This window comes from Phascolarctos cinereus, unplaced genomic scaffold (genome assembly GCF_003287225.1).
Source record: "Phascolarctos cinereus isolate Bilbo 61053 unplaced genomic scaffold, phaCin_HiC Scaffold_4;HRSCAF=312, whole genome shotgun sequence".
Taxonomy (NCBI): domain Eukaryota; kingdom Metazoa; phylum Chordata; class Mammalia; order Diprotodontia; family Phascolarctidae; genus Phascolarctos; species Phascolarctos cinereus.
In genome coordinates, this window is record NW_027555847.1 from 129,165,795 (window position 1) to 129,187,134 (window position 21,340).

The 21,340-nt window shown below is 38.8% G+C and overlaps 1 protein-coding gene across 21 annotated transcripts in view; it reads right to left on the reverse strand.

The window, feature by feature from the left end:
- Window positions 1-21,340, reverse strand: part of MAPK8IP3 (mitogen-activated protein kinase 8 interacting protein 3) — an 86,037-nt gene that overhangs the window by 48,084 nt on the left and 16,613 nt on the right. For 7 of the 21 annotated variants that reach the window (XM_021006607.2, XM_021006600.2, XM_021006606.2 and 4 more), the window contains exons 2-6: window positions 18,879-18,999; window positions 15,542-15,612; window positions 15,073-15,164; window positions 8,063-8,086; window positions 1,529-1,673 (exon numbers count right to left, since the gene is read on the reverse strand). In XM_021006607.2, coding sequence (XP_020862266.1) covers window positions 1,529-1,673; window positions 8,063-8,086; window positions 15,073-15,164; window positions 15,542-15,612; window positions 18,879-18,999 — 453 coding nt within the window. Of the gene's footprint in view, window positions 1-1,528; window positions 1,674-8,062; window positions 8,087-15,072; window positions 15,165-15,541; window positions 15,613-18,878; window positions 19,000-21,340 lie in introns of those variants that run through there. The other 14 variants (XM_021006608.2, XM_078152579.1, XM_078152569.1 and 11 more) reach the window with 8 other exon arrangements.

A 21,340-nucleotide genomic window follows, 5' to 3' on the forward strand; every position in this document is an offset into this window, starting at 1 on the left:
ACCTTCAATTCAATTCAGTTCACCACACATCTATTAGGTGAGTCACCTCCATGAAGCCTGTTCTAACAATGAGGTACACACACACACAAAAAGAAGCCTGAAATGACTAATCAAGTCCATGACACAACCAGTACTGAACCTAGGATACTAAAATTCTGTTTCATTCCCTTATTTTGTTGCCCTTTCTGCCTGAAGACCAGTATCACATTAGTGTGATGTATACATTACTGTGTGTGTATGTGTGTATGTATGTATGTATGTATGTATGTGCCTTATCAAACCCATGATAATCTCAAAAGACATGCTCAACATCTAGCATAAAGCAGAAACAGAAGATGATAATGCAACAGCTTTTCTAAAGAATTTGCAGGGTGCAGAAACATTCCAAACTGTAAACTAAGAGGATAAAAGGACAGTCAGAAAGGAGACTGTCATAAGTTCTCTTCATCTCAAACTCATTAGGTATCAGCCTTGCCCTACTCAATCAAAGACAGAATCTATGAGTTCTCAGTTTTTACAGGATGCCCCAGATATAACTTCTAAGAAACATGCTTCACCGGGGTTTCTATAACCTTGCCTCAGTGCCATCTGCTACAAGCCAGCACCTGCTACTAAATAACATCCTTGACTACCTGATGAACATGGCACAAGGCATGCTTTGCAACTCAACTCTCATAGGTGAAATCAGCTTATAGATCAAAACTAGCAACAACTGAATGACTAGTGTTATTCAATAACACAACTTAGCAATTTTTATACTGAAAAGTTAAAAGGTCTGTTTTTATTGGGGTATGGATTGTTATCTACATTCAGAAATGGGTTCAACAGGTACCTGCTTATGGGGATTCCAGTCTCCCAATTCCAGGTTCTAGCATGGGAAGTTAGCATAGTGAGGGTAGAATGTGAAAGAGAAGGTAATGTCTTTCCAATTCCTAACTCCCCAGCTCAAGTGCCAGCCCCAGATGCATGCAGCATATCCAATTAGAAAATGAGCTGCTGGAATCTGCTACAAAGAAGGTAAAATGCTCTCCAAGGTGTAGTTCAAGTTGGAATACATAATGGCCTGCTCCGTAAGAGCAGAGAATTGACTCTGTCCTTCTCTTAGCCAATAGCCTGACATGGAACATTAGTTTGGGGTGTGGGAAGCGGAGGCAGTTGAACTTACTATTAGACCAGTGCTATTGTAAACATCAAAACACTTGCGGGATGCCAAAAATCCATACTATAACATCAGCTACAATAAGGCCAACCTCAAGAAAGCAGCTCTAAATAGAAGCCACCAAAAAGAAAGAATCAGAGGAAAGCAGTGATTTAGGACAACAACATCCTCCCTCCTTTCTTTTATCCTCACACTCTGGCCCTTCCCCTCCCTTTCTGCTATGGTTCAGCTCAGGAGTCTAATCCAACCTGAAAAAGGGAGAAGCTGCAAAGGGTTATGGACACAAGTTGGTCTCCGTCTTTATGAACATGTGGATGCCACTGACAGTGGGAAAGAGGAGACCCTTATTCCATGACATGTGTATAAAACCTTGTAGCTGGAGTTGGACTGCAGCTGGCCGAGGTCACTCAGGTGCCAGTGGTCCACTGTGGGGATGATCTTGCTCCCTATCTGTCCACGTACCATTCCATCTGCAAGGGGGAAGACATTCAGAGAGGTTGGGCGCTCCTTCCTGCTGAAACACAGGAGAAGAGGAAAAAAAAACAAATGGGCTGGTGGTTAGATTGTAGGTTTATAAAGCATAAAACAATTAAAAATGTAAATTTTCTTTTTCACAGATGTATACGATGTTGCCACAAATAACGAATGGCGATGATAATAATAGCTGATTTTTTTTTGCTTTTTTTTTGGGGGGCAATAGCTGACATTTTTTCAAAGCTTTGGGGTTTATAAAGTATCATATAAACTAACAATGTGTTTCTCCTATGCCCAGAAATAAGTATCTCTGTTAACTCAGGGAGTAAGAAATTGGCTACAAAGACTTGTAAAATCTTTCGTCTACATTTTGCCAACTTCACCCAACCTTAAGAATTATTTACTGCTTCTAAATTTCTCATTTTCTGGGAAAGTTACTTCTTCCAATTTATAAACTCTTTTAAACAGTGAATTCATTTACAAATGATGAATGAAGAACTGCTAATGCATTAGTAGCTGTCCCTTATTTAGCACTTGAAAGGTTATAGGATATTTTCTATACCTTACCTCATTCTAAGCCTCACTTACAATAAATCTGTGAAGTAGGTACTATAGACATTGTGGTCCTCATTGTGCAGATGAAGACACAGGCAGGAAGAGGCTAAGTAACTTGCCCTGGTCACACAAGTAGTGTGGAAAGCATATTTGAACCCAGGTCTTCCTGACTCGAAATCCAGCCTACCACACTGGCCCTCCCTGGCATATCAATGCCACTGCTCCTTCTTTTTATTGTGACATTCCTATCTTTCAAATTCTATCAAAGGCATTGTTTTCTTGCTCATACATCTACTCATTGCTCCCTCTATTATCACAAAGTTTAATACTAAAAACTGGATAACTTTATTCTAACTATACCTTCAGTGGGGTAGGAAGCTCCAGTTTGCAGAAAGTACAGTTTGCAGAAAAAAAAAAGAATCTGTTCTGTGGGGCATGATGCCAAGTACACACAAAACTCCTCAATCCTTTTCATCCCTACCCACCAACCCATCTTGTGAATTTGAGCAAAGCCTGCAGTGGGGAGTGGCTAGAGGCCTGGATGAGGTCACCTCAGTTTGAGCCCTAGTTCTGCAACCATCTTGGGATGAACATAAGCCATTTCATCTCTCCAGGTTTCTTTTCCACCTTAGGAAATGGAGCTTCCCAAAAAAATAATGATAATTCTTAAATATACTCAAGACAATAATGCTTTAGGTGCTACTTAGGCACTGAATTAAAAACAACCTTGTATACTAGATTCAACAATGCTGAGGCTAAGCCTACTTCTTCAGAAACATAGTGTGTATAATCTAAAGAAGTGAATTTCCTTCTAATCCCTTGATATTTACTGAAAGGTTCTGACCAGAGGTCAAAAACATAATAGAAGGAGCACTTTCAACATGTTGGTACTAAATAAATGTTTTTAAAAATACTTAGAGAGAGACTTGTGAATAAAGGCCTGGATGGTCAAGTTCCATTCTGGTGAATACAATAAAAACAGTTTGGGAGCCCTAAGGAATAGGGTGGCTCAACTGGATCCTGGAAGGAGATGGAGGAAAAAACTGTCTTAGAAGCTATAAAAAGGGTGAACTGAGAGAGAGAAGGTATACATTAGGGGCTTTGCTATAAGGAGTCCGTGATTCAGGGACCTAATGGATTAGAATAGGCAACACGTGCATATGTGAATGTAAGAAGGAGTGAGCTAGATTTAGGCCAATAAACTGTTGAAAGGATGCATGATAATTCAGAACCATAAGATTAAAATGTAAGACTTTATTCACAATGAATCTAATTTGGTTGGGCTTCTAGTCTTCCTTCAAGGAAGAAGTGCTCTCTTGAAACTGAGTTTATCCTACAATGGCTGAGGTCATCCCAACTGTCGCAAGAATGGAACTCTATATATATAGCCTGCTCTAATTTTTCTATACCACTATAGTTTTTTGTCCTTCCACCTTTCTCCATGTATCACTCCTAAAGATGGTCCCTTAATCCCTTTCTGTTCTCCTAGTACATCACATCTGTTGTAGCTTCACTTCCCCTCTATTCTTCCCCCTCTTAACAGCTGTTACATGATGATGAACCATTTCAATGATTGCCTCTTTACCTATGGTTAGCTCATTCCCTTGACCTTCCCACTCAATTCTCAATTCTAGGTAACAATTACCATTCTGTTTTCTGTAGCTATTTCAAAGGTATCAAGTGTTGCTAGATGGAGTTATGAAATCATAACAGGTCCACTACAAATGTGTGTGACCTAATCTAAACTAGGACCCAATGGTACGTAGCAATCCTTTTACTCATCCCCTATTAGTAATTCCCTCGGAGGTTGTTCCAAACTTTCCCCTCCCTTTCCTTTCCTTTCCTTTCTCTCTTCTTAGTCTTCCAACTCCCAACCCATCCCCAGAAGATAACCTCATCTGTCCTCCAAATATCAAAGTCCCTCTATGTCTTAACCCTTTTCTCCTTCCCTTTGATCTCAGAGGATGAGGTGGCTTTCCTCCTTGACAAGACTATTTCTTCTAACAGCATCCTTAATCTTATCTCTCCTCATGTCTTTGGGATCTTGCTCCACTGACCTGCATCCTCTTTCATCTTCTCTGGATCTACTGGCTATTTCCCCATAGCTTACAAACATGTTTAAACATGACTGCCTATGTATTATCTCTATCAAATTGCCTACTGTCTCAGGGAGGGAAGAAGAAGAGAGGGAGGGAGGGAGAGAATTCAGAACTCAAAATTTTTAAAAATGAATGTTAAAAATGGTTTTTACGTGTAATTGGGTGGGAAATGAGATATTATTAAGGAAAAAAAAAGCAAACATGCTTAAGTCTTTCTTATCTTAGGAACCTTCCGTTGATTCTGCAACCTGAAGCTGACTTTTTTTTCTTTGCACTGTTAAACTTCTAAAAAGATTATTGTTATGTCTCTACTTTCTCAGTTACAACTCTACAAACCCCTGAAATTCAACTTGTGTTCCCCTCCATTCTATTTTTTTTTTTTGGTTTTTGCTAGGCAATGGGGTTAAGTGACTTGCCTAGGGTCATACAGGTAGTGAGTGTTATGTGTCTGAGGCCAAATATGAACTCAGGTCCTCCTGATTCCAGGGCCAGTTCTCTATCCACTGCACCACTTAGCTGCCCCGCCCCCTTCTACTGAAACCATTCTTTCCAAACATTCTTTCCTTCAAACTCCAACAGTCTTTTTCTACCATAATTGAAGGTGAATAAACCCATACTTCTTGAAACTCTCTTTTTCTGTTTTCTGAGAACAGCTCTTTTTGAGTTTCTCTTCCTTTCTCTTTGGTAACTCCCTCTTGGTCATCTTTGCTGGTTCATCTACTTGCTCTCATTTTTTAAGTGGAAGGAATACTGTCCTTGTTCCCTTTCTGTTCTCCCTAAACCATCTTCCTCCTCTTCCACTATCTTATCCACTTCAACAGCTTTAATGATCATTTTTACATGGATGACTTCCAAATTTTATATCTCCACTTTTATCTCCAATTTGAAGTTTCTAATTGCTTGGTGAACATCTTCAATGACATATCAAACTGAACTTGTCCAAAACTAAATTGATCATTTTCAATCCAAAAACCTTGCCATCTTGCTTATTTCAGATGATGGCATCACTATTTCCCTCATCACCGGAGTTTAAAACCTTGTCCTCTTTCCCTTTCTCTTCCCATCCAATCAGTTGCCAATTCTATCTCAATAATTATTCTCCATCCATAGCCTTCTTTCCATTCCTATTTTCATAACAGGACAATAGATTTAGAGCTACAAAGGATCTCAGGGATCACCATGTCCAACCCCTTCATTTTACACGTGAGGTCCAGAGAGGCCGAGTCCCTAATTCCGTCCCTAATTCACAAGGAAAGTGTCAGAAGCACGATTCAAAGTTGGGTCTTCCTCCCTCCAAGTCCAGTGCGCTAGCCAGGATAACAAACCGCCTCCTCATACTAGTCCAAGTCCTCATCACCTCTTACTTTCTTGGTCCATTGTAATCGCCTCCTCACTGGCCTCTCTGCTTTTGGTCTTTCCCCTCTCCAATCTCTTTCATTGCACTTTCAAAACAATTTGAATGAAACTGAAATGAAAGCTAAACTTTTCAGTAGCTGACTTACTTCAGTAGTAATACTTACACAGCATTAAATACAGATCCATCGCATTGTCATTCTTGCTAGCCTTATTTCACACTACTTTTCTCCACATTAGGAGCCAGTCTTCAATCCTGTTCTAGGTCACTGTTTACTTACCTTTGCTTGGGCTTTCCTCATTTTTCAATAGGACTCACTCACTGAAGTCATTCCCTTATTTCATGGTCTAATTCAGGTTCTCCTTTTCCCCTAAGGCCTTCCCTCATAAGTTCCTTCCCTTCTGAATCTCTCATGCTTCTGTTAAACCTTTCTTATTTTAAAAATCTTATATTCTATTAAACCTCCATTATTTTAAAATTGTATTCTACCTATTTGGGTATATATATGTATATGTGTGTGTGTGTGTGTGTGTGTGTGTATATATATATATATATATATGTATGTATGGGGGGGGGTAGGGGGGAATCAGGGTTAAGTGACTTGCCCAGGGTCACACAGCTAGTGAGTATCACATGTCTGAGGCCAGATTTGAACTCAGGTCCTCCTGACTCCAGGGCTGGTACTCCATCCACTGCACCACTAGCTGCCCCTTGGGTATATTTTTAATTCCTCAAATTGGACTGTAAGTTCCTCAAGGGTAGAGGATATGTCATTTTTTCATTTTTGTATCTTGAGCTCCTAACACAGTACCTTGCCATTGGTAGGGGCCTAATAAACATCAAATGAATGGATTTTTTTTTAGCAAGCCGATTTTTCAAGTATATTCTTCTATTCAATTTATAATATTTTCTGTGGACAATCTCATGGCATTTCTTAGTAAAGAATGTACTGGATTTGGAATCAGGAAGAAGTAGATTTAAATGACACCTCAGATGTTATTAGCTGAGTGACATATGGCAGATCATTTAAACTTTCTACACCTCAGTTTCCTTTTATGTAATAAGGGAAAAAGAACAGGACCTACTAATAAGGGTAATATATGAATCAAATGAGAAAATATAGGTAAAGCACTTAACAACCTTAAAGGATAATATAAAGACTAATTCATTATTAATTAAATAATTAATGCCTTTCATATACTTCTTCACTCCCAAATCTCTCCTTTGTTAAGGTTAAGGAAACAAGATAATAAGAGGGAGAAAGTCCCAAAGCAGTGGAACTGAAGAATCACAAAAACTTCAGAAGGGTCCTAGCTTCTGAGATCTCACTCTACAAATAAACTATTCCTGACAAAAGTCAGGCATATCTATTCAGCTATCACCGAGACAGCTGGGCCCCACCGCAAATCAGCAAAACTCTGACAGGCTAGGTGGAGACAGTACAAAAACACAAATAGCAGTCACTTATTCTGGAAGATAAATAAAACCAACCACCAGCATGTTAGAAGCGTTACCCAAGAAGCAGAGAAGATGTGCCTAACATTTCCTGTCTGCTCCATCTGGGATTCCCTTACACAAGTCTCCATTACATACAATCCTTCCTCCATTAGGCTCTAAGTAGAATGTATAGAACACAGTTCCTGTACGTGGAATACCTCTCCAAGGACCTTCATCAGAAACATTACAAATATTTCCCTTCAGTAACCTTGTGTGAAATTAATATAATGGAATCTCAAGCCTTAGGGACCACAAACAAATGTAACCAAGGGTCTGTTAGAGGTGGTGATAGAAAGCCAGGGATTGGGGGTAGAGGTTCATTTCTGCAAATAGCAGAAAGAGCCAAGGTGTTTTCATTTGAGTGCCATCAGTTTGAGAGTAGGGATTGTCTTTTTCTTTCTCTATACAACCTAGGCTGGGGTTCCAAGGTGTGTATTTAATACATGTTACTTATTGACAGGATCACTGAGAATCAGACAACAAACACCAGGAGAGATCAATCGAGACTGCAGTCCAATCAACAGTGAGTGGATAATTTTATAACCTGTTTAGGGTCTAATACACATTGTTGGCAACATGTTTTAAGAGAAGCTATAACCATCAGTGGTTCCTGACTTGCACCTGCTGAAAAAGCAGGAAGCAAGAATTCTATCTTTGTGTAAAGCAATGAAGAGTTCAACATAATTTGGGACTGCTTAACCACCCCCCCTACTTCATATACCTTTCAGAAGGTGCAAATTACTGTGTTCTAGCTCCACAAAGATCAAGAAACTGCTGTCATGATCTGGTCCATTCAAAGAGTAATGGTCCATCTGTATTCAAGAAGGATTATCCAATAGCACTCCAGGCCATAGTCAATATGAAAAACAATCCCTCATCTCCATTCCCCAGAACTATATTAAAAAACACTAATATGGGCTTTACCTTTTCCTCCATGACTGGCGAGGACTGCAGCGAAGTGACAAAAACAACAGCCAACATATAGCAGCAAGGCACAGAAAGCAAGACAAGAAAACAATCATTAGCTAAAGGCATGCAAACACATTTAAACATGTGCTCACAATGACAAAAAACTGTTCAGCGATGTTTCCAAGCCCAGGTACCCTACTCTGTGCAACCAACCCTCTACATTAATGGACATATGCTAAGACAAGACAAACATATTCTGGAAGACAAATGTAGACACTGTACACACTCTCTTCATATATGCAGTAAGCTTTCAAATATGTTTCTCTTATATACACACTCAAAGCAGGTGAAAATACATAAATGTACTCATGTGAGTGAATACTTAGGCAAAACACATGCTCATACTAATAGGTGGTAATATGTGTAGATGTATGTGTAGACATATGTATAGATCATACACAAACACACAGACACAGACACACCCCTCCCAACTCCCTCCAGGAAAAGGAAGCCCACATTCTTCAAATACAAATATTCTAACAAAACAGTCACAGTTCACACGAACTTTTATTCTGTAGCTCCACCAAGTCAGACAGCAAAGTATGGAGTGAAAACAAAAAGTCGTTGTCCTATTAAATGTCCAGTTTCAGCAGTGGACCACTACAAAGGATGTGGGCCCCTGTAGTGGTGGTGGAAGAGCTAAAAGCAAGAATACAGTGAAGGACTACAGATTTAATTTCCAAGGTACAAAATGTCAGAGAAGAAAATAATAAATACTAATGTAGGAAAGATCATTGAGGATTTTGGGGAAAAAAGTTTCTTCTATCTTAGCTACAATCTCCTCAATTCCTAGAAGTAAAGTTGACCCCAACATATGTTTACCTTCCATTAATTTTAAAAACTAATCTGCCAACAAAAATGAAAAAAGTTGATGTTTTCTGAATCTCAATCCCTATTCTAGGGAGCATGTGTGCAGGTCTGTTCTTCTTGTTTTTCAGTCATTTCAGTTGTGTCCAACTCTTTGTAATTCATTTTGGCTTTTCTTGGCAAAAACACTGGAGTGGTATGCCAGTTGATTTTACAGATGAGGAAACTGAGGCAAACAGGTTAAGTGACTTGCCCAGGATCACACAGCTAGGAAGTGTCTGAGGCTAGATTTGAACTCGGGAAGATGGGGTCTTCATGACTTCAGGCTCAGCACTCTATCCATTTTGCCACCTAGTTGCCCATCAGGTCTGTTCTTACACTGGCTGTAATACTAGTTCCTGTGTCCTCTGGAATATCATATTCCAAGCCCTCCACTCCTTTAATGTGGAAGCTGCTAAATCTTATGTGATCCAGACTGTGGCTCCATGATATCTGAACTGTCTCTTTCTGGCTATATGAAATATTTCTTTCTTTCTTTCTTTCTTTTTTAAAAAATAATTTATTTATTTTTAGTTTTCAACATTCACTTTCATAAGATTGAGTTTTCAATTTTCTCCCCCTCCTTCTCCTCCCACCTCCCCAAGATGGCATATAATCTGATATAAGATCTACTTATACATTCAAATTAAGCATATTTTCATATTAATCATGATGTATAGAAGAATTAGAACTAATGGGAGGAGCCACAAGAAAGAAGAAATAAAACAAAACAACAAAAGAAAAGGAGAGCAAATAGTATGCTTCCATCTGTTCTCAGACTCCATGGACGTGGACAGCATTTTCCATAATGAGTTTTTTGGAGTTGTCTTAGATCCTTCATATGCAATATTTTCTCCTTGATCTGGGAGCTTTGGAATTTGGCTACAATATTCCTGGGAGTTCTCATTTTGAGATCTCTTTCAGGAGATGATAGGTGGATTATTTCGATTTCTACTTTTACCTTCCGGATCTAAGATATCAGGGCAGTTTCTCTTGATAATTTCTTGAAATATGTCTAGGCTCTTTTCTTAATTATAGCTTTCAGGTAGTCCAATAATTCTTGAATTATCTCTCCGGGATCTATTTTCCAGGTCAGTTGCTATTCCAGTCAGATATTTCACATTTTCTTCTCTTTTGACTTTGTTTCTTGAAGTCTCATAAAGTGATTAGCTTCTACTTGCCCATTCTAATTATTAAGGTGAGCCCTTTTTTTTGCCTCTTTTTCCACTTGCCAATTTTGCTTTTTAAGGAATTCTTTTCTCCAGTGGATTTTTGTACCTCTTTTGCCATTAGACCAACTCTGTTTTTTAAAGTAATATTTTCTTCAGTATTTTTTTGTGCCTCTTTTACCAAGCTGTTAATTCTCTTCTTATACTTTTCTTGTAATATCTCATTTCTTTCCCCAATTTTTCCTTTACCACTCACCTCCTTCCTTAACTCTTCAAGGAATTCTTATTGGCCTGGGTCCAATTAGCCTTTTTCTTTGAGGCTTTGATCGTAGCTGCTTTTACATTGTTTTCTTCTTAGTTTATATCTTGGTCTTTCCTGCTACTGTAGTAGCTTTTTATGATCAAGTTCCATTTTTTGTTGTTTGCTCATTTTCCCAGCCTATTTCTTGACTTTGAACTTAATGCTAAAATTGGGCTATGCTCACCTGGGGCTGGGGAGGAACTGTGCCAAGCTTCATGCTTTTTCAAGCTGCTGTTTTCAGGGGTAGTTCTGGGGATCTGCAAGTTTTGGTGCTTCCAAGATGGTGTGATCCTGGGAGAGGTATGGACACTGCTTTCCTGGTCTGTGCTCTGTTCTTTATCCAGGAATGGACCTTGATCCCCTGTAGCCACAAGTTCTAGTGCTCCACTCTGCCTTAGAACTGCGACCAGGGCCCCTGCTCCCTTGTGACAGATCACAAACCTCCCTCTGCACCTTGGAACTATGACCCAGAACTGTGTATGGGCAATAGGGTTGCCAATCAGTGGCAGCAGTGCCAGCAAAGGGTCCCCTATAATATCTTTCTAACTGGTGGTCCCTTTACTGTCTCTGGGCTGAGAGCTCCTGAAGCTACTACTGCTGTTTGAAGCCATCTCTGTTTAGCTTTTAAAGCACCACATAATCTGGTCCTACCCTCTCTTTGAAGCTTCATTTGACATTACTTCTCCTCATGATTCAGCTGAACTATATATGACACTCATATACAATATCCCTCTTTCATCTCTGTGCTTTTGCACTGGATGTCCATCATCTCTGAAATGTACATTTTTCTCACCTCCACTTCAGAGAATCTCACTTTTCCTTCAATGACAGCCCCAGCATTTCCTTTTTTTCTTTTTTTGAAGAGGAGCTGTACTCCTTGGACTGAAGTCCACTTCACTTTATTTTATTTTTTTATTAATTTATTTTGATTTATCAACAATTACTTCCATAAGCTTTTGAGTTTAAAATTTTTCTCCCCCTCCCTCCCCACCACCTTCCCCAAGACTGTGCACAATCTGATATAGGCTGTACATATACATTCCTATTAAACATATTTTCACATTAGTGATGTTGTGAGGAAGAATTCAGAACCAACAGGAGGATCCACCAGAAAAAGGAAACAAAACTCAACAGAAGAAAAAAAATAGCAAATAGTATGCCTCAATCTGCATTCAAACTCCATAGTTCTTTCTTTGGTTATGGATAGCACTTTCCATCACTAAGCCTTTGTCTTAGATCCTTGTATTGCTGGGAAGGGTTAAGTTTATCAATATTAGCCATCGCACAACGTGGCTGTCATCCTGTACAACGCTGTCCTGGTTCTGCTCACTTCACTCAGCATCAGTTCATACAAGTCTTTCCAGGTTTTTCTGAAGTCCACCTGCTCATCATTTCTCATAGCACAACAGTATTCCATTACATTCATATACCACAACTTGTCCAGCCATTCCCCAATTGATGGGCAACCTCTCAATTTCCAATTCTTTGCCACCACAAAAAGGGCCAGCATTGCCTTTTTCAAGAAGCCTTTCCTGGTCTCCCCCACTGCCAGTACCCTCCAGGCACATTCTTTGGCCTCCTAAAACTCTCCAACAGTTGCTTTGCCTCCATTTGCCCAGGAAGAAGAGCTTTTTAGCCTCCCTAAGCATCCATTTCATCATGCTACAGACACCTTCTTGAGACTCCTACAACTCCACAGCAGCTGCCTTGCCCCATCCAGCTTGTTTTCCAGCTACACTCAACTGCCTGATGTCCTGGCACAACTTCATCTCAGGCCAAACTCCTATGGACCATGATCATCTACCTAAACTCATTCCTCAATGACTAACATACTCTTACCCTGTCATATCCTTCCCATAGCAGTCAATCTAAACCCCTAACTGTCAATGTTTAAAACTCTTCTCCCACTGATGACCCCCTAATTCCAATCGCCCTGAATTCAGTCTCTCCAAATGTCTCACTCAATAGCTAATCCTTCCTTCCACTGTGTCCTGTGAATTGCCTGTTTCATAAGTAACAAACCAGCTTTCATCTAAAACCAAAGGAACAGAAAGACTGCAGTCTAGATTGGAAAGAACTGGCACTGCTTAGTGCCAGTATCTTTATCTTGTACTAGCCTATATGAAATATATCAGTGCAGCAGGCCCCTGGACTACAACCTGATTTCAAATTCTATACACTCCTACAGCAGCGAGGCTCAAGGACAACCTCTCAACAAGACAAGCCTTATCCTGTGGTAAATAATACCACTTTGGCCCAGAGAGTAATGAATTGAGAGACTAAAGCTTCCCAGAAATTGATGGGTGACATTTCACAGAATGGGCTTTGGTCCAAGACAATTCTGATAGAGAGGCAGCATGGCAAATTGGAAAAATCAATGGATTTAGAATTAGAGTACCAGGGTCCAAACCCACTTTTGCTACTTGTTATCTATGTGACCTTGGGCAAGTCACTTTCCTTCTAGGGGGCTCAGTTTCCTCAAAAGCAAAAAGAGGAGGTTGAATTCGATTAGTATCTGTGGCCCCTTCTAGCTCAAAAACTATGACCTTATGATTTTGATATTTTCATTATAAACGGTTGTCTGATATTTTGAGGGGTGCAGTGGCAAACTCAGAACACCTCAATACCATGCAGCCCTGCCCATAATGCCTGAGATTGTAGATCAACCCTGCCTGACTACTGAGCTAAATTAGGAAAAATCTGCTTCAGGCAACACTTGGCTCTCTTTTTTCAGTCTCCAAGGTCTTTTTCCCTCCTGGGAGGATTGGCAGGGAAAAAACATGTTTGATGGAGATGGAATGTCACAGCTCCCAGGAAGCTGGCCAAAAGCCCAGCACACACTCAGATGTTGAAAGCAACAAAACTCCACCAGCCTCACTTTGTACTGTCCCTGTTCAGCTTTTCTGCACAAAATTTGCATGAAATGCAGTTAACTGAATATTAACTGTGTAATTTATTACAAACAAAACCTGATCAATCAGAAAGAAAACATGAAACGCCTATCTCCTCTCAGTCTCTCTGTTTAAACAGATCTAATATTAACCAGGTAACAAAAAGTCCTCTGCTCTATCATACTAACTAAAACCATCAATAATGGTTGTAGGTCTCCATTCTCTGCTATGAAGAGTAAACTTATATCTAAATATAAATACCAATCCTGAATTTTCCCACTGATATTTCTTTCTTTCTTTTTTTTTTTTAAGTGAGGCAATCAGGGTTAAGTGACTTGACCAGGGTCACACAGCTAGTAAGTGTCAAGTGTCTGAGACCAGATTTGAACTCAGGTCCTTCTGACTTCAAGGCCAGAGCTCTATCTACTGCGCCACCTAGCTGCCCCACTACTGATATTTCTTAAACACTGGCTATTTATTTATGCCAGCTTTGCTACATGTTGTCTGTGTGACCTTGGGCAAATCATTTACCTTTTCTGAGCCTCACTTTCCTCCTCTGTAAAACGAGAGTTGGACTAGATGACGTCTGTTTTCCCTTTTAGCTCTAATTCCTATAATCTGGACACGGTGTTGATTTTTCTTGTATGTCTATACTTATTTGTTACAAGGGAGAGTTTTATTGGGTTGAAGGGGAATCACTGAGAAGTGACAATGATGTAAAAAAAAAAGAACCTCAATAAAACATCTAAACATAAAAATAATATTCAGTAAAAAAATAAATCAGAGGACCCTAATTTCAGTTATACAAACTGAAGTACAGGCATCTAAGTACCCTGTTCCCAACTTTTTAGGGTGACACAAAGGTTACATCTGTATAAAATATAAGACCACAATTTAAATCAATTTTAAGGGGCCTGTATATCAAGCTTAGGATAGATGTTCCTTGTGTAGTCAAACCAAGGGAGTCTGTAGGGAAGGGAACTCTTAAAAGTCCTTTGGTCTTCCCCAGGACCACTCCCTTGCATTGGCAAATACCTAGATGAAGCGCATGTACTATTTTTCACTTCAGGGGTCAATTTTCTAGCTTTACTAAGATTGGTAAAACAAAGAAGATGAAGCCAAATTTCAGACTGGCTTCTACTTTCCAAGTAATGTCAGCACTTACAGGCTAAGGCTGGAGTAGGGAACCTCTGGCCTCCATATGTGGCCCCAAGGCCACATGTGGCTCTCTAGGTCCTTCACAGAACAAATTCCTTTATTAAGGCCACATGTGGCCTCGAGGCCAAGGGTTTCCCACCCCTGGTAAAGAGTATTAAACTGATCAAAACTCAGGACTGAGAAGTATGAAACTATTGAAATCAAAGTGTCATTGTTGACCGTTTCTGGTCTTACAATTTCAGCTTAACATTCATAATGGTTGCATAGGTATTTTCCCTTCATGTTAACTTTTCCCTGGTCCTCCACACCCAAAGGGAAAACCTTCCTAACATGTAAAAGAAAAGAAAAGTAATTAAATCTACACACAATATTTCTTGGTTTTTTTTTTGGTACACACAATATTTCTTAAGAGCCTAAGGAAAGCTCTGAACCCATGTCTGTTCTCCATCCATGACCACATCATCCAAGTGGATTCTATTCTCCTTAATTTGGAAGAACACAGAACTTTTCTGAATAGTTTTCTTATTTTTGTAATTCTCTACATGGCATCTACTGTGATAAAAAATGAGATTATACTAATATTCAGTCTTCTTATCATACCTTCTCCCAGGTAGACTGCCCTCTGTTTGGCTATTTCCCCCAACCTGTTGCATCTTGGATCGTTCAATGTGTTCTACATAAGTCTGGATCATCTGTGGAAAAGTAAATACTCATAAGTAAAAACATTACCTCAGTAAATTAATCTGCTTCTCTATCTTTTCTATCTCTAACTAATTGAATTTCTGGGTTCTGTGTGGTCTATGGTGCTTCTGGGAGGAATGCAGTGAAAATAGATTATAAGTATCATTCAAAAGAGGAGTGAAGAAACTTTTAAGGATAACAATACAATACCCAGGTAAACCCTGAAAAGGATACTGAAAATTCAATTGCAATGAAGATCTAGCTGACTGGAAAGGACAAAAGGAGATCACTCTCCTCAGAAGATTTTAACCTCTTTTGCCTCTTATTCTTCATTGATTTTTAAGTATAGGTTGGAAGCTGTTAGAATACAGAAAAATGGGGCACATACCTCTGTGTGTCTCTGGTGAAGAGCATTATATTCCTTCTTCATCTCTGATTCACGCTCCTCCAGTCGAGAAACTAGACAACATAACCATTGTTGGTCAATCACATAATCTGTTTGTTACCTGCTCCATTCTCCCCTTTTGATAACCCCCCCCCCAAAGATGGTACCTAGAGCCAGGGGCTACTGAGTTAATACACCAGTCTAAGCTACTTAATAGACCCTTTCCCATAAACAAGAAAAAGAGATGGATAGGAAATGTATAGGGACAATCCAGGGCAGTGATGTCAAACTCAATTGGAAAGAGATCCCTGCAGGGACACATATTGACTTAGAAAACCATAAATTAACATTATCTACGTTGTATTATATTTTTATTTATTTTTGTTAAGTATTTTTCAATTACATTTAAATCTGGTTTGGAGGTCTGAGTTTGACATCTCTGATCCAGGGAGCAGAGACTTTTGTTTCTTTTGATTTTAGCTACTTAAAAAACAAAAAACCATGAAAACAGTAATAGTTTGACTTTTTCCTTAAGTAATTCAAAATGGTTATTATAATGACTTCTTGTGTTTACATATTGTTTTACAATTTACAAAGTATTTTCCTCAAATGAAATAGTGTTTCATGATTTAGGAAGCTCTTCCTCACAGTAAGTTAATAAGACAGGTAATACAAACATTATTTGAAATGGCCACTGGAACAACTGTAAAAAACCTATGGTCACTTCCACGCCAGAGCGCAATGCTGGATTGGAACTCTGGTGAAGGAGTATTAGCTCCATGTAAAGGAAGAGCTATGAAAGTGAAATAGCCTGCACTAGGTCACAAAGGTGGTAAGTGGCAGAACCAGGTCTTCTGATGTGAAGTCTTGGTCTAAGTCCATTACATCATGTTGCAATCAATGATCTTTTTATCCCTGAAAGGCACTAGCTCTGAGAAATGCCCATGAATGACTATAACAAACTGGAGGACGAGGAAGAAAAGGGAATACAGACAAGAAAGAGAAAGCGAAGAGGGATGGTCAAGAAGAGGGTTCTGCAAAAGAGGGGGTAAGGCAAATTCCTCCCTCAACCTACCTGAAAACGTCCTCTTCCTCATCCTGGCTAGACAAGGACTCTTCCCACTTAACCTTGACCCATGGGCCCACTCCTAACTACCCCATCCTAAACACCATTCCCCAAGAGTTATATGTTGGGCCTCTATTGGAAGGAAGACATGACTGCACACACCACCTGCAGGAGTAGGAACAGTCATCTCTCTGGTAAGATGAAGATTCTGGAGACTTACCATCTGCACTGCAACCACGCCTATGCCCTACAGATCACCGTTCTGTCCCATCAAGGGACACCTGAGCTGTGCCATCCATCCTGCCCCTTGTACCTTAAAGACTAAAAGGCCTTTTTATCTACACTGCAGCTGTACCCCCCCCATTATACATTGTTTTCTTTTTTTGTTTCTTTCTATTACAATGTGAGCTCCTTGAGAGTAGGGACTGCCTCATTTTTCTGTTTGTATCCACAGTGCTCAGCATAGCACTTGGCACATGGTAAGTGCTTAATAAATGTTTTTTCAATGTTTTTTTTTTCATTCATTGAAGAATAAAAAAAGAAATAAGGACATCACACAAGGGCAGAAGTTACGTTGTCTTAAACTATCACCACTGGTTTATGAATGTATCTATTTCTCAACAGCATTCTGAGTGAGATACATAGGAGGATTGGTGGATAAAGGGCTAAGAAATTCTAGAGATTGGGGACCATATGAAACAGACAAAATAGGCAAGCCTTTAGAGATATAGAAAACAAGGTATCCCCCCCCCAAAAAGAACAGAAGGATACTCCTGTAGATGAAAAGTACATCTAAACAGTGAATCAATAATACATGGACCTAAGATTCTATATAATTGTAAAAAAGGGTGGTATAGACACAGGCAAAATGGGTTTTTAAAATATTGTATACTTAGGCTTTAAAAATAAAAATTCTTTCTGTGGGAATATCCAAGCTGTCCCTACGTTATTATTACATCTCCACCAGCACCACCAATCTCTATTACCCTATTAATCAAGACCCCATTTAGTTAGTTCTCTGAGCCACTAGCATTTGCAAACTGCTTATAACCTTGGTTTGGGGTGCCATGAGGGAGCTGTCAAGACCAAAAAAATCTCCAAACAACTGTACCATCAATTTGATTTCAACTTTTCAAAGAAATAAACCACTGAAGTGGCTTTCCAAAATTATATGACAAAGTAACAAAAAATGTTCCGATCACAGCAAATTCTAATTATAGCAACCTCTCCCTGTTCTTTAAAATATTTAATTTTACATACGGTAAGAATAATTAGATAGGAATGGATAAATTTTAACATTACAGTCACTTTTGACAAAATTTTTTAAAACAAAGGAAAATAATTTTTCTTACTATATACTGCTAAAATACCTTTCCTGCTAACTCTCTTCACTAAGTGAGTTGTATTCTCTTTGACCAGGGGTTAACTTTTTTTGTGTCACAGATCCCTTTGGCAGTCTGGGGATGCTTATAACCCATTCTCAGAATAATATATATTTTTAAAAATTTATAACTGAAGAAAACAAAATACTCAATATCAGTTAGAAGTTACAGAAAATAAAGATGAAATTTTTTCCCATCTAAATTCACAGACCTCCTGAAATCCATCAAATCTGTCTTCAGGTCCTACCCTAAATCAGGCTGGACTGCCTTCTCTGATATCAGTAAAATGACAGTTCTAATATCTGGTGACAATGTTTGAAATCAAGAAAGAGCAAACATTCCTTAATCTCATTACTGGAGAGGCCAGGTAATCCACTGAAAAAAACATAAAACAAGATGTTATTCAGTTGTTTTTCAGTTGTGTCTGACTCTTCATGACCCCATTTGTTATTTTCTTGGCAAAGCTACTTGGAGTAGCTTCCCACTTCCTTCTCCAGTTCATTTTATAGAGGAGGAAACTGAGGCAAATAGTGTTAAGTGACTTGCTCAGGGTCACACAGCTAGTAAGTGTCTGAGGCCAGATTTGTACTCAGTAAGAGGAATCTTCCTGAAGTCAGGTCTGGCACTCTATCTACAAAGCCACCTAGCTGCTCCCACGAAAACCAAGCAGTAAGGGCTTAAGTAGGTTATACACTTTGTAAGCACAAAAACTAATATAAACCAGAAAACTGCAATAACATCTAAATTAAAAGATGCTGTCTGAATTAAGAATAGAATTTATTCTTCTTTAGCTATTTCCCCCTCAAAGATCTCAATACGTTACCTACTTCAAGCAATCTTAGAGCAAAGAACATAGAACGACTCAACTGGATTATACATACTAGTTACTTACTTTGATCTGCATAGTTTTTGGCTTTTAGCTCTAGCTGTCGAGTCTGGAACTCATAGTGTTCAACCTGGATTTGTAGATCTTTCTTTTCTTGTTCCAAGGCATCTTCGAATTCAATGAACTTCTACAAATGAAAGGAACAGAAAGCATGTAAGCAGGCATAAGTAACATAAGGCATAGATAACAAAATCATGGACACTTAGAACTAGAAGGGACCTAGGTTTCCTAGGATTTAGAATTGTAAGGGGCATTACAGGTCATCTAATCCAACCCCCTCATGCTAAAGTTAGGGAAAAGTAGGCCCAGAGAAGACAACTGACTTGCTCTGTGTTTCAGAGGTAATAAATAAACAGGCTGACTTGCACATTAGAGGAGTGGAGGGATTGGAATATGATATTCTGGAGGGCAAAGGAGCTAGAATAAGCTACCCAGCAAAACTTCAGGGAGAAAAATGGTTATTTAATGAAATAGAGGACTTTTAAGTATTCCCAATGAAAATACCAGAGCTAAATAGAAATTGTGACTTTTAAACACAAGACTCAAGAGAAGCATAAAATGGTAAAGAGGAAAGAGTAATGATAAGAGTCTCAATAAAGTTAACCTGTTTACATTCTTTTATGGGAAGATGATAAACTCCTAAGAACTTTATCATTATTAGGCTAGTTAAAAGGACTTTACACAGACAGAGGGCATGGATGTGAGTTATGTTGGAACGATCTTTAAAAAAAGGGACGGGATAAGAAAGAGGGATGCACTGGGAGAAGGAAGAAGAGAGAAAACAGAATGGGGACATTTTTCTCACATAGAAGGGTCAGACAACAAAGAGCTTTTATAATGGAGGGGAAAATAGGGGTAGAGGTGGTAGGCAATGCTGGTTCAAAGAGCAAAGGCTATATATACACACTTAGTTGTGTATAGAAATGTAACTTACCCAAGAGTGAAATAGGAGGGGAAGCAGATAAGAGGAAGATGGGGATAGGGAGGGAAGATGATAAAAGAGAAAGTAGATTAAGGGAGTCAGTGGTTAGAAGCAAAATAGACTTGAGAGATAGGATAAAAAGAGAGAAAAGGAAAAGAAGAAAATGAGCTGAGGGAAATATACAATAACTATAACTGAATGTGAATGAATGAGCTCATCTACAAAACAGAAGCAGTTAGTACAATGGATTAGAAACCAGAATCCAACAATATGTTGTTTATAAGAAATGTACTTGAAACAGAGAGACACACAAAGTGTTAAAATAAAGGGCTAGAGTAGAATCTAATGTTTCGGCTGAACTAAAAAAAGCAGGGGTAGCAATCATGATATCAGACAAAGGAAAAGCAAAAATAGACCTAATTAAAAGAGATAATCAGGGAAACTAGTTTGCTAAAAGTTACTACAGACAATGAAGTAATATCAAAAAATTTTATAGCAAGTTTCTCTGATAAAGGCCTCATTTCTCAAATATATAGTAAGTATAGAACTGAGTCAAATTTATAAAAACATGAGCTACTCCCCAACTGCTCGATGGTCAAAAGGATATGAACACGCAGTTTTCAGAAGAAGAAATCAAAGCTATCTATAGTCATATGAAAAAATGTTCTAAATCACTACTGACTGGGAAAGGTAAATTAAAACAACTCTGAGGTACCTCAGACCCATTAGAAATGACAAATGCTAGAGAAGACAAGGGAAAATAAGTACACTAATGGACTGCTGATGGAGTAATGAACTGGCCCAACAATTCTGGAGAACAATTTGGAACTAGGACTAAGGGCTATAAAACTGTACATACCCTTTGACCAAGCAACCCCAGGGCTAGGCCTGTATCCCAAAGAGAGCAGAAAAAAAGGAAAAGGACCCACATGTACAAAAATATTTACAGCAGCTCTTTTTGCGGTGACAAAGAATTGGAAATCTAGGGGATACTTATCAATTGGGGAATGGCTAAACATGCCGAGGCATAAGCTTGTGATGGAGTATTACAGAGCTGTGGGAAATGACAAGGAGGATGGTTTCAGAAAAACATGGCAAGATCTACAAGAACTGAGAAGTGGGAGATCCATTGTGCACAGTAATAGTGATGTTGTAATAATGACTGACCGTGAAAGACTTGGCTACTATGACCAATACAGTGATTCAAAACAGTTCCAAAGGACTCAGTATGGAAAAAATGCTATCCACCTCTAGAGAGAGAACTGATGTACTTTGAATGCAAACTAAAGTATAATTTTCTCACTTTATTTTTTCTTGCCATTTTTTTCAATATGTCTGATATGGAAATATGTTTTGCATGATTTTAAATGTATGACTGATATATTGTTTGTCATCTCAATGGATGAAGGAAAAGGGAACGGAATTTAGAACTCAAAATTTAAAAAGAAAAGAATGCTAAAAATAAAAAATATTAAATTTAAATGAATAAGCAGACTGCAAAACTTCAGATTCTGGGCTCTATATTACAACAACTTGAGCAACTTAA